Source organism: Thalia democratica, chromosome 6 (assembly GCF_965202585.1).
Source record: "Thalia democratica chromosome 6, ktThaDemo2.hap1.1, whole genome shotgun sequence".
Classification (NCBI taxonomy): Eukaryota; Metazoa; Chordata; class Thaliacea; order Salpida; family Salpidae; genus Thalia; species Thalia democratica.
This window is the reverse complement of record NC_139170.1, coordinates 25,806,853-25,820,890: the sequence shown is the minus strand read 5'-3', so window position 1 is coordinate 25,820,890 and position 14,038 is coordinate 25,806,853. Positions and strand designations below refer to the sequence as shown.

The 14,038-nt window shown below is 25.8% G+C and overlaps 1 protein-coding gene across 1 annotated transcript; it reads right to left on the bottom strand.

Annotated features, from left to right (window-relative positions):
* Positions 1-2,958: 2,958 nt before the first annotated feature.
* On the bottom strand, positions 2,959-12,633 carry LOC145838279 (uncharacterized). Its single transcript, XM_082945848.1, has 6 exons — positions 12,553-12,633; positions 12,093-12,281; positions 10,637-10,804; positions 8,103-8,215; positions 4,796-4,955; positions 2,959-4,210 (listed from the first exon to the last, which is right to left on the bottom strand). Exons 1-6 carry the CDS (start codon positions 12,554-12,556, stop codon positions 4,056-4,058), a joined length of 789 nt encoding a protein of 262 aa, XP_082801974.1. The 5' UTR covers positions 12,557-12,633; the 3' UTR covers positions 2,959-4,055.
* Between the last annotated feature and the right edge of the window lie 1,405 nt (positions 12,634-14,038).

The following is a 14,038-nucleotide window of genomic DNA, read 5'->3' as shown; positions in this document are numbered from 1 at the left end:
TAAGATTAGTTCTAAACTAAATTGTTTGTACTTGCAGATTTAAATGTTTAATTGGCTTAAGAAAGAAATTAACGAATGTCGAAGCTGGAAATATGATCGTTATTGTATGGGGTCCAATATTGAAAGATTTAATGAAAACAACTATATTTACAAATTGAAAAAATGTCCGAAAGTAGTTAAGATTACAAAATCTTTTGTAAAGCTTTTAGAGCCACAAGATACCTGTTTAAAAAGAGCTGGAACCCAGATATATTAGGAGTCTACAGCGTTTCGTCTACTCAATAATATAATAATAAACAAAAAGGAGGGAAAACGTTGTTGTACTATGGCATCCAGATCGACTTTTGTATCAACAAGTTTTTGGAGCACAGCTTCAAGCCCTACAGTCATTTGCATGACAGCAGTCCGGGAAGAATTCTGAACAACTACAGCTTCAAGGCGATCAAAAACTTTCACGAGGTGCTGCCGTCAAACACTTGCAGGTGCGTCGGCTCCGACAACAAAGTGATTTTCATCATCTTTTACGAGGTACAGGACGCGCAGCACGCCTGGGTTTTCCGCCGCCACCAGACAGAACGCAGAGGGAAACCCCGTTTGAAAAATACATGGACAGTACTCGCTGGACGACAGCTGGCCAGGGACGGGTTCTGCACAAGGGTCTGTTTACCATTGGGTCTGAAGAGCACAATACTGAAGGGCGACAAGCTGTGTGACGTGTTCAGCGTTGATGAGAGGCTGGTGAAGCCTGTTTACGTGATTGCGGTGAGGCTTCCGTTTCATGGATAACAAAATATTTTGTTTGTGATCTTTCGCCGACAACAAATACATGTTTGTTTACTAGTTGTTAGTAGGAATAAACGTAAGTTATTACACTTTACTTATGCAGTACTTGATAAATAACTAAACTGATTTGTATAAACTCGTTGAAATTATGAAAAAAAACATAACTTGCTTTGTAACTCTAAAACTGACACAAATTACGAAAAAAAGTCTATTAATTTATATTTTATCCCATTAGGAAAGTAATAAGTATATTTTTTAACTTATCTAAAAGAATATTTTCTATTTTATGCATAAAAACCAGTGTAGGTACACAGTATTATAAAAAACACCACCCTTAAAGTTTTTCTTGGTCATGTTAATGTATACTAATAATATAAATGTTTAATACATTAACTTAATACAAATTAGATTCTTAAACTTTCAGTGACGTTGAGTTTATTTTTTGTTGATACTTGGCTTAAAATTCGAATTTTAGACAGTTTTTAATTCCATTTAGACAAATTTCAAGTTATAATTTTTTTTTTCTAAAAAGCTGTAAATTAGTCATATATTTTTTGACTCAATATTAATAAAATTAAGTTCGTTTTAAAACTAGCACCAGTTTTACCTAATTATACTCTGACAAACTTGAATTTTCGAATGTGTAACATTTATGTTTTTGTTTTGATTTTCACGCATGAATAAGTTTTTAATTAACATTATAAATAACTAACATTGTTGTGTACAGTTTAATGTTTTGTTTACTTGAAGAGGTCGCAATTTTTCTGTCACCGAAACCGGGTCGTAAATAAAATATTTAATTTGCACACCTCTATTTGTATTATTAGAATATAAATCAAATATTATATGTTTTTGAGACGTTAGATTACTTACTAAACTTAATTTCTTAGAAAGAAAACTTTGCACATAATAAAGTCCTTTATACTTAACTTGATCAATGTCTAAAACTGGAACAAAATCCCAATATAAAAACATCAAGTAGAAGTATAAGTCGTACAGTTTTTTGAAAAAAAATAAAGAGCCTAAATAATTGATTTATAAACAATCGAAAACATAGAAATGTTCTTGAAATATTGTTATTTTAAAACTGACGATTGGAAACCAAAGCTGCATGCTTCATACTTTATTTCAACTATAGCAAAAAATATTTTTCAATATGCCTGTTAAGCAGAAATTCGTATGAAAATACGATTTCACCATTCTGCTTACCAGATTTTTGCAAATTCAAAGAATACCAGCTTACTCAGCTCTCTGTTGTTCTTGATGAACAGTAAGATGATGACGTTCCTTTAGTTTAAGCTTTAAAGTGTTTACGATTTACTAATTGATTTTTGATACATTTTAAAATCCCAAGCCATTTGTCTCATGGAGCCTTGATCTTGAACAGCTTTTACGTTACTTTTCGTCGGCATGAGCAAGGGCGTCCACTTTTGAGACTAATTATGGTGTTACCGAAGTCTTTGTAGTTTTTTTCCGTACTTGTTGCTAAACGTAACTGTAGATTTTCGTACTTTTAGCGGCTTTACTTTATTTGATAGAGGCGTCCCCGTGCAATAAATTAAAATAATGGCAGTGCTTATTTATTAGTTTTAAAATGAAAATTAAAATGATATTTTTAAACAGCGCTGACCTAGCTTAAAATTTAGCAACACATTTAGTATATTACAAAAAATTTTATTTATGAGCTTTAAATAAAATTTTATTTCTAAAAACAACTCCGGGAACACTTTCTTCATCTCGTATTCCGTATAATGTAAAATCATTAAATTATAAAAAAAAGCAACAAAACTTTGCGTTGGTTTTCTTTTTATTGTAATTTTGATTCAATATTCTTAACGATAACAAAGTGGTGTTTATTTTGTTCTCCGCTTGCACAAAGCTGTTTCTCACATAAATATATGTTTTAAAATTAATTAGGTCTATAAAGCTTATACTATTTTTATAAAATCAAGTAGCAGTTTAGTATTGGTAGAAAAAATGTAACTATAAAAAAGAAAAGTATACAGAAAACATTTAAAAAAAATTTTTGATATCTGTTTACAGTTTTTTTTCAATTGTGCTTTTTTCCTTTAAAATCTTGTGTTCATGTAAGAAAGATAAATTTTTACAATAACTCTAAACTATTAAAACACGATGGGCTTAAACGTTTTTAAACAAAAATATACTTTACCAAAATAGTTTCAATGCATGAAATATTTTTATTTCTAAATGGACAAAAATAAGAAAACGAAAATGAAATTAATTGCACATAAAACAACTCAAGCAAACTAAATGTTTTATTGTTTAAATATGATAAATATTAAATTTTCATTAAAGATTTTTTATCTAAGTCTAGTCAGTTGATAAAAAAAAACTGTTCGAAAAAAAGAGTTTATATTTTTTTGAATTTTGTTAACAAGATGTTTTATTTTACACTGGCAAAACTTTACTATTACAACTTATCAAAAGATGTTAAAATAATAATACTCATAATATTAACCAAATAAAACAATGCTTCAAAAGTACATAACTTTTTTTTATCTTTATCAAATCTTTACAAGTACTTTAAAAAAAACTATAAACAACTTTCTGTAAATAAATTTATAGAAAAACTTTGAAATAGCATCTGAATTTTTTTAAATGAAAACAAAAATAACAAACTATTGTAGGTATTAAAACTTATAGAATAAATAAAGTATTCTAAAAAAGGGGAAAATAAGTTGTTTAAATTTTTAAATACACCTTTCCACACGACATGAGTTAATCAAATTCAAATTTTTTCAGACTTTACGTAAGCGTTCTAATATGTAAGTTAAAATAAAGACAACTTTCAGCTCTATAAAAATAAACAGTTTTAAGTTTATTAATTGTTGTAAGTATTTTAGTAGTTTAAGATCATTCTAATGTTATAGTTATTAATAGACACAGTTAAAAACAACTATAAAAGCAAGTCTAGTTTGAGTTTGTTTTGTGTACTTAAGTTTAGTAAGAACTAAAAACTTGTTAACTAACTTGATTTCGTTTGCTTAAATCATCAACTTATCAAACTAATTTGTTTTTATTTTATACATTATTTTTAATCCTATACTTTTATTTTACTGATAATTAATATATTTTTGTTAATATTTTTATTAAGAATACCATGAACCTTTTTTACAATTATAAACTGATAACTTACAAAACAAGAAAAAAATCTGCTAAAACTACAGAAAAAAGTTTCGATTGTTTGCCTGTAATAAATTTCATCGGTAATAAAATTTAAAAAGTAAGCAAAGTAGCCAAAATTGAAAGTTTCAATAACGATCCGAAACATTATAAACACCAGAACTTCTAGGAGGTCTAGGTGGTGGTGGAGGGTATCCAGTTTGGTATCCGACTGAAGGAATCTCATGGTAGGAACTATAAGACTGATATCCAGTATCAGGGTAAGAAGAATAACCTTGATAACCTTGTTATGAAAAGTAAAACATGCTTTAGGTTGTTTTAAATTACTAAGCTAAATTTTCTTTTTTTTTTGATAATGTATAAAACTTACATTGTTTACATATGAAAATTATTTTATAATATGTAAAAACTTTTATACTAAGCATTTCTGGCAAAAAAATTATAACTAATATATAAATAAATTTATTTGTTATTAAGGTTATGTTTTTAAATTTTAGTTTTTAAGATATCTACAATACGTACTACAAAGCTGGAGAAAAAAAAATAAAACAAACCATAGTAGAAAAAAACAAGTTTTTATTTTAGAGTAAAACTAGCTTCTTAGTTATAAAAAGATATTTTATTTTTTTTAAGTAATGCACTTAAAAAAATACATACCTACAATTTTCGGAAATAAGTGGTCTATAAGAATAGCGCAATGTAATTATTTAAAATTTTATGTGTAGCTTGTTTGACAAAGTTAAGTACTTAAGTTAAATAGAAAGTTTGGGATGTTTTAGTGTCAATAGTTTCAACTGCAAATTTGGTTCTGATACGTGTTTTAAAATAATTTTAGAACTTTAAATTAACTTCTATTGACTAAACAAACCAGTTTGATAACCGTCGGTTGGTACTTCATTTTCTTCATACCCTTGATTTCTGAAATGCCAATCATCAGCTGAGGGTTCGGGAACTCTATGTTTTCTACTTGGGTTTACCCTCGATCCTCGTAACTTCTTCATATCATTGTGAGCAGTTGGATTTACTTCCTAGACGATAAAGAAGAGTAAAAACTACATTTATAAAGTTTTAAGGAAATTTTCATTTAATTTTTTGTTTTTACATATGTTTTATTAAAACACAACCAAGAAAGTTTGTACGTTTCTATTCAAAAATGTAATACGTGTTCTTATTTGTATAGTAATGTATAAAATATAAATAAAACTACATATTTAACTTATTTTAAGTAATTGTTACTCATAACTATTTTAAAATGATCTTTTTAATGTGCAAGAGTAGTACTTAAACTAGTTTCGTCTTTTTTTGTTAGGAAATTAAACATTTTTCGACACTTTAAAAAATTCTTTCAAAAAATATACATAATACTCAAATTTTCTGAACAATATATATTTCATGCTTATTTCATCAGTTGTATACTAAGCAATAACAATAAAATTTCAAATGTAGCTTATATAGTAAAAATGTAATCAACGTAAAAGTAATAATTACAAAGCAAAGGGTAATTAACAGTACATAAGTACTTCTAATTACAATGCAACTAAAAAATTAATAACACATAGTAACAACTTATAAAACAGTTTAAGAAAACAACGAAATAGTATAATCAAAGTCTTTATGTTTACACAATTTGGGTTTTCTTAACAAAATACAAATAGCCTCAAGTTTAATTAATTCAGAAATGTGAAAACAATTTTTAATAATTTTAAATATTTTCAAGTTATAATTACTTGCACAATCAAGGTTATTTACTAGGTGTTCTGCAATAGCAGATCTTTTTGTAGCATTTTCTACTCTAGTAGATTTATTTTTCTTATTTTTCATTATACAAAATCCATCGATACTTTTTGGAATATCCTCCTTTATCCTTTGCCAAATTTTTTTGAGGTCATTCCGAAATAACTAGCTTTACAGAAGTAGTTAAACAGGTAAACTACCATACTTTTTTTAAATTCTGCCATCGGATCTTTGCCCCCAGGTCTAATCATTGGTTTGGATACGAAAATAACGATCGGCTTTGCCGAATGATAAGTCCACCTACCAATTGAAAGATATTTCTTTCTAAAATTCTTGAGTTCCAATTGAAATAAGGTAGTACTAAAAGAATCAAGCGTTTCTTCGGCCCTGTTGGCTTTATTTTGTTTAAACTATAAAGATGTAAGTTGATTATTTTATCAACAAGTTCTTGTGGATAGCCATTTTTATTTAGTATCAATTTTATCTGTTTTACATCATCAGCAAATAATTCTCTTGAGCAGATTTTATGTGCTTGATGGCAGAGCGTTATTATTAAATTTGTCTTTCTCTTCATACTAAAAAATAAAAGAAAGTTTAAATAGTTCCCAGTAAAAGTTTTCTTTCTACAAACAGATGTCAATTTCTTATAAACAAATAAACAATTGGTTCTTGTGTCGTTTAACTAAAACGTCAAGAAAAGCCAATTCATCGTTATTTTCCTTTTTTGATGTAAATGCTATTGATGGATGTATTTTGTTCAACACACTAAAGAGTTCATCAATCTCTTCCTCACTTTTATTTTCACACTTCTGATTTAATTAAACTTGAGGCTATTTGTATTTTGTTAAGAAAACCCAAATTGTGTAAACATAAAGATTTTGATTATACTGTTTCGTTGTTTTCTTAAAATGTTTTATAAGTTGTTTTGTTACTATGTGTTATTAATTTTTAAGTTACATTGTAATTAGAAGTACTTATGTATTGTTAATTACCCTTTGCTTTATTACTATTACTTTTACGTTGATTACATTTTCACTATATAAGCTACATTTGAAATTTTTTTTATATTGCTTAGAATACAACTGATGAAATAAGAATGAAATATATAATGTTCTGAAAATTTGAGTCTTATGTATACTTTTTGAAAGATTTTTTTTGCTGACAGAAATACTGATGGTAAAAAAGCATACAATTGTTTTTATTTATGCACACATAATAAAAAACCCTCTAATGGTAAAGGAATAATAAATATCTACTGGTAATTTTTTTTCTATTTAAACGTTTTCTAAAACATTTTAAACTAAACTTTGATGTTTTTAGAATCTGTAAAATTTTAGCTTGTTTGAAGTAATTATTTTTATTAATAAATATGCATTTAGAAATAATGTTCATAAAAAAAATTTGTTATATACTAAAATAAGCTTAATTTTTTACTAAACAAGTATACATTAATTACATCTTGAAAGCTAATTATTATGTTTCTTTGATTTGTGTATCATCATTAAAAATGTATATTTAAAGCTTTTGTTAGCAAATTCTTAATTTCTTTTTTTTTTTTTTGATTCTTATTAACAAACTGTAAACATATTATAATCTTGTAACTAAATTGTTTATATTGACTAAATACAGATAAAACAAACCATATGTCAAAAAATTTACAAAGCTTTTATTTTAACTCGTAATTTTTGTTTGAAGTACGTTCAAAAGACAGCTTAAAAGAACTTTTAGCAAAAGTAATAAATTAAAACAAATGCTTTGTAGATTTTTTCACGTGTAACCATTTTGTATATTTGGTAAATGATAAAGAAAAAATGTCACTAAGAACTGTTAGCATACATGGAGGGCTTTAGAAACTTAAATACTAAAAATAGTATAAAATTGCTGTTTTAAACAGAAAAAAATTCTTGATTTAAGAAATTAAATAATTTATAACAACATTATATGTTTTGGTCTTAAGAAAACAAATAGAGAGATCTCAACTACTGGAGGAGAAATAGTGAATTTTTGAAAGAATAAATTAACTTATAACAACTGGTATTTAAAAAAAAAAATTCTAAAAATTCGTTTTTTCTCAATTTTTTAAGCTTTTAAATTATTTGTTACTTAGCCGTACATAAAAAAAAATTTAAATAGAAAGCATAGATTGTTTGTAAAAGTTTTTTATTTAGTCATATTTTTTGCGTCAAAAAAACTTTTTTATCATTTAGAAGAAAGCACTTCATTAGTTTTGATTGTCTAAAACATTTTGTTCGAAAAAAATATGAAAGCAATTAAACATAAACTATTAAAAAATTATAACTAAATGTAAATAAAAAAAGCTTAACCCAAGAATATTTTTGTAAGTTATTCGAGTGAAACATAAATAGATTTATTAACTAAAAGTAATACTATTGGGATGATAAAAAATACTTAAGTAGTATAAATTTATAAAACTACTATACTTTTTCATTTTGCTTTATACAAGGTGGTTTTTGTTCATACTCAGGGGGAGGCAAAACAGGTGGTTTCGCTGTATTTTTTGCTGCTGGAGGAGGTTTTCTCACTACTTGATTACCTATTAAGCACAAAAAATGTTCAATTCTATTTAAAATTATGTTCTTGTTTTTTGAGATTTGACTGCTTTTAAATATATTTTTGAGTCTAAACATGGAGTCGGCTAACTTTTGCATGCCGGCTAAAAAAACATTAAAATGCGGCCCGTGTTGTACTTTTAAGCTTTAAATATAAAATTTAAAAACAATAAAAGTATATATTTGTATTAAAAAATTACAATTAGGCTTTTAGTTGGTAAGTAGTATTTACTTTTGCTTTATTTTTGCTAGCTTTATCAAATTAAAGGTTTAGTTATTTTTTTTTAATTACTACAAATTTTTTAAAACTGCGGCCTCAGAAAACTATTTTTTATAAAAAAGACACAAATTGCGGCCCACAAATTAGAAAGGCTACCGATCCTTGGTCTAAATACTTTTTATAAAGTTAATAAACAGAATTAATATTTTTCTTTTTAATTTTTTCCTACATATATTTCTTAAGTTTCAAAACAAATTAATACTTTTAATCATATTTTTGTTTAATTTATTGTAGATATAGAATTTATTTAAAACATTAAAAAATATAATTTTCGGTAATTTCTAATCTTACAAAATGTTTACTACAAACTCAGATAGCTACTATTTTTTACTTCTGAACAAATTAGCAAACCAATGAATGCGAAAAATGCGAAACTTAAGGTTTATTCACGAAACAAGCTTATTACCTTTTATTGTCAAAGCTTTCTAAAAAAGTATTAAATTTATGAGACATTAAAAGATCACTAAGATAATAAAAGCTCTACAACAATACAGTTTAATGACTATTTATGGTTTTTGTACACTATATAATACATAGAAAAGTAGAAAAAACGAACTTAATTCTGATAGATTAAGCTTTCAAGATGTTTATTAAAAAGTAACGTAGTAAACAAAGATTTAAAAAAATGTCTTTTAAAAAAGCTAACGAAATGATTATTGTGTAAAATACATTTGTGAGTTTTTATTTTTTTGAATATAGAGAAATATTTTGATTAGCTTTACCTCGTAATAGAAAGTGATTAGTGGTTTTTTTTTACTTTGTAAGTAAAAAAAGTCTAAATGATGTTCGTTACTTAAAAGAAAAATAATGGTTTAAATCGTATTTATATAAGTTAAAACATCTTGTCCTACTTCTTGTTAAGTTTGTAGATGTTTTTATAAAAACATATAAGTTTATGATTTATCAAACTTTATTTATACAAAATGTATGGAATTTATTCAGAAAGAAATAAAAGATAAAAATATAAAAACAAAAGTATTAAAAGTATTTTAATTGCACACATATTTTTATGGGGTAGGTGTAAAATTTGCATGAGCGGGCAAAATTGAACGAGAGGACTAAACTGCACGAAGATACTTTTTCACAAAAACAAAATTGCACGAAGTTTTTTATGCACGAGCAGACTATTTTGCACGGAGACATTTTTGCAGGGGTTGAATATTTTTTTATTTCCTATTTTTTATCTTTTTTAACTTTTTTTTTGTTTTTTAGATTTTTTACTTTTATTTATTTTAATATCACTGTTACCCCGAACCTTGACCCTCGGTCGGTAACTTATTTTCATTTTTTTTTATTATTATTGTTTTTAAATATAACTGTTACTCTTAACCCTTACCCTCGGTCGGTAACGTTTTTTCTTTTTAACTAATTTATTTTTATTGATTCATTTTTGTTGTTTGTTTTGATAGTAGTTTTTCTAATTTATTTTTTGTTTTTTTTTTTTACTATACTGTTACCCCTAACCTCGGTTAGTAACTTTTATTTTGTTTTTTTATTAATTTATCATTCAGTTTTTTTTTTCTGCTTTTTTTTTATATATAATTATTTTACTCTCGTGCAAAATTGAACCATGGTACAAAATTTTCCTCGTGCAATTTTGTCCCCTCGTGCAAATTTGTCTTCGTGCAGTTTTGACCCGTTTCCATTTTTATGCGTGGTAAAAAATTTCTTGCATATTTTAAGAAACAATGAAATAGGTATCTAAAAAATTAAACTTAAAAATCTAAACTCTAAATCAGTTTATAAAAATATTATTTAATGAGTCTTTGCAACACATGCCTTTAATTTTTTATGTTTAAATAAAACAAGTACAATGTTTTGTTTTTTGAAAAACCTTGCTAACACTTAAAAAAAAATTATTTAATAGCTTATATAAATTATAAATTTATAAAAGATATGTTCTTATAAATTTTGTATACAAGTATACTTTTTTTAAGTTTTACTTTTGTTTTGTTGATTTATAAATAACTTTTATTGAAGTTCTAGCTTATTTTGATTTTGCCTCATTTTTAACACAACTTAACATATTTTACTTTTTTGAGCGTATATTGTTTAAAGTTTACCTTTATGTATCTTAAGTAACAAATGTAAGAAATCTAAAAGTAGTTTAGATAAACAAAAAAACCTTTCATTGTAGCTCCCGGTCTACGACTGTTGTTTTTTGGCTGGGGTGGATTTTTTTGTAGTTCTTTATCTTTTTGACTTTGTTTGTATTTTGCGTACATATAGGCAATAAGTATAACACCGACAAATGCACCAATAAGCGCTCCAACAATTACTCCAGGAGCAACACCTGAAAAGTATTTAATTAAATGAAATATAAAACTAAGTCATTTTATAAGTTGAAAGCGGTGAATTTTTAAGTAAAATAAAGCTAGAAAGCAAAAAAAAAATTAGACAAAAGTGTAAAAACTTTCTTTCGTACATAGAATATTATAAAAACTTTAGTTATTTGAGTAATTTAAACTTAAGCTCATATCTAAATAACAATAAGCACACTGTATAGAAATTTTAAGTGTAATGACTAATGTATTAACTTTAGAGCTTAAAAACGAAAGTAAACCAAAATAGTACTGAATTGAATTAAATTGATTATATAAAATTCAAAAAAAATATGTTTCAAATGTGTTAGCGACTTTTATTAATATTAATAACAATTTTGATCTAACACATTGTTTTGATTATAAACTTAATATTATTTTTATCAATATCAATTAACTATTATAAGTCATTAGCAACTCATTATATAGAACACTGTTGATATAAATTATACAGATAAGTAATATGAAGCAGTTTTTAGATTTATAGCACATTATTGTGTAATATTAAACTTAAGTTTAAGATTTGTTCATTTGTTTTGATCCGATCAAAGAAAACATCGGCGAAAGTCTAACAGAGCTAAGCCCGGACTAACATATGCCGTTAGACAAGCTCAAGTTAACATAAAAGTTTGATCATACCACTTTGAACATCAGACCACAAACTTTCGGTAGACTGAGACCCGGGTTTCGTTTTTATTGAAACTCGTCAGTCAGTCGCAACCGAAAAACTTGCAGTCGTCAATCTATTCTATCTTTTATAATAAAGTAAACGGTAACTAATTTTAAATATTCCTATCTCGCAAAGTTAGTTGTGAAATTGAAGTAATTTAAATACTCAAGCATAGTCTTGTCTAGGAAACAATGAATTAATCGAAAGCAATTAAAAACTGTAAGTTAAATTTTTAAAAGTTTAACTAAAACTTTCAGCTAAACATCAAATCTGAAAAATCGCGTTTGCATGTTGTTGGTTTTAAAATGTACAAGTTATGTCAATGTTTCTAATGGTGTTGTATAATAGAGACTGTTATCAACTTCAGTAAACTAAAAAGATTTTAATTTTTAAATTTTTTCATTAAAATAAGCTTTTTTAAACTATGATTTTGTTGTAAATATGACATACTTTATAAAAAACACTTTATTATGCTTTTTTAATTAAAGTTTTGATTCCGTTATTTTAATTGTAAAAAAAAAAATATTTATAAAAGAACTTTAAAAAAGATTATTTTTTTTTTACTTTTGTTTATATTTGATTTGAAAAACCTTCGCATTTAAGTTTACTTGTAGGCCTCCATCCATGAGTAGTTTTGCATTCAATTTCCTTGTAATTAGGAGTTCCTACATCACATTCAATTTTGCATTTTGCTCCTGGAGTTTGTATTGATCTACCACTTATACACTTTATAATTCCACCTTCAGGAAATTTTGCAGTATCTCCTTGACACCTATAACCTTAAATTTTGAATAGAAACAGTTTTTAGACTGCTATAGTATTGTTTGTTAAACGACAAAAAATACGCTCAAAAAGTTTGGTCCAAGGACCTGGTGTACGAAAGAAACTTTAAGTTATTAAGTCGTACACCAGAACAGTTTGACGTCATGTCCAGGACAGACCATTTAGAAAAATTGTTTAAATTAAAGTCATTTAGCTATTTTAATGTTAAACTGTCTGAAAATGTTTATAGATCTATAAAATTAAAAATTTATACAAGATAAAACTAACTCATTTTCTAATGATATAACATGCAGTTCCGTTTCACTTAAGAATGATAACAAAGTCCGTTATATAAATTGTATTAAATCTGTGGAAATAACATTTATTGAAGCTTTATTTTTAATTGCTTTACTCTTATGATTACTTCTATCCAAACTTAAGGGTTTAAATTTTATAATTTAAACGTAACGTTTAGACATTTTTAGTACTAAATAAATACAAAAGTTGAATTTTTAAAATGTAGTTGAACATAATTTTTTTTAAATAAAGTAATTTTAGATATGCTGTTGAAAGGTTTTAATTTTTTTTTACTAACTCTAGTACATTTTAAACAAAAGTAAACGATCATTTAACAAGTTAAAATAAATCTTAATAACAACAATACACTAACAATTTCTACGGGTTTTTGTGCTAAATTGTATATTATTACATACATAATGTCAAGCCTCATTTTACTCTTGTTTAATTTAAATCTAAATAACTTGTGTATTGCATTTTTAAAAATATTTTAACTTGCACAAACTTTGATCTACAATCAAATCGATGTATTAATTATGCAAAAATAACGATGCTATAAACGATTTAGATTAAAATAAATAGACTTTAGAAACTGTAGTTAAACTAAAGAGAATTTTAAACATAATTTTTATTGGCAAAAATACTTATAATTTGCCTAGTTTGTTAAATCTACTGCTCGTATAAATTTATTTTACTAGTAACAAAGTTCCACGGTGTTATTCAACAGATTTCCTAATACTTGTTTATTAGAGTACTTCATGACCATCTTCGTTAAACTATGTTACTAGTTCAACACAGAGAAACATGCTTCAGTTTCATTTAAGCAAGTACTTTGCAATTTGTTACTATTAAACAAGTTAATCTGAATTGTCAGAACAAACTAGTTTTATGATGTTACTACTCATATGCTCCAAAAAAAGTATGCTTCTTAAATACATTTTGTCAAAAATTAATTACAGTAGACTGACGCTAAAGCTCGCATTTTTAACACAGTCAAAGTTTAACTTAAAAAAACAGTCGCAACCACCAAGTGCCTGCCGACAACTTTAGATTTTATTATATATTGTTTCGCTTTTTTGAATGAAATATTACGAATTTTTTTAATACATATTAATACTTTTGTTTAACCATGGTGTATCCAATGTGAAAATAAATCGCAAGCTGTTAAATGTTAACATATTGAATTGTTGGATAATAAGTAAACTTATCAAATGTACTTTGTTTAGCCACTTTTCAACTAGTATTTTATATGTTTAGTTTATCTCGTATACATGAGTAGAGTAATAAATTTTCTTTATCAACAACTTTCAACTAAAAGTAGTTTAGATTTTCAAATTATAACAAAAAAAAACAAATATAACTTCATCGAAACATAGTGAAGCAAACCATAAAGTGCAAACATAAACGCCTTGCAAGTTAAGGTAATGATAACTTAAATGACAGACTACCAAAACTATTTTTCTTAATGTATAATACT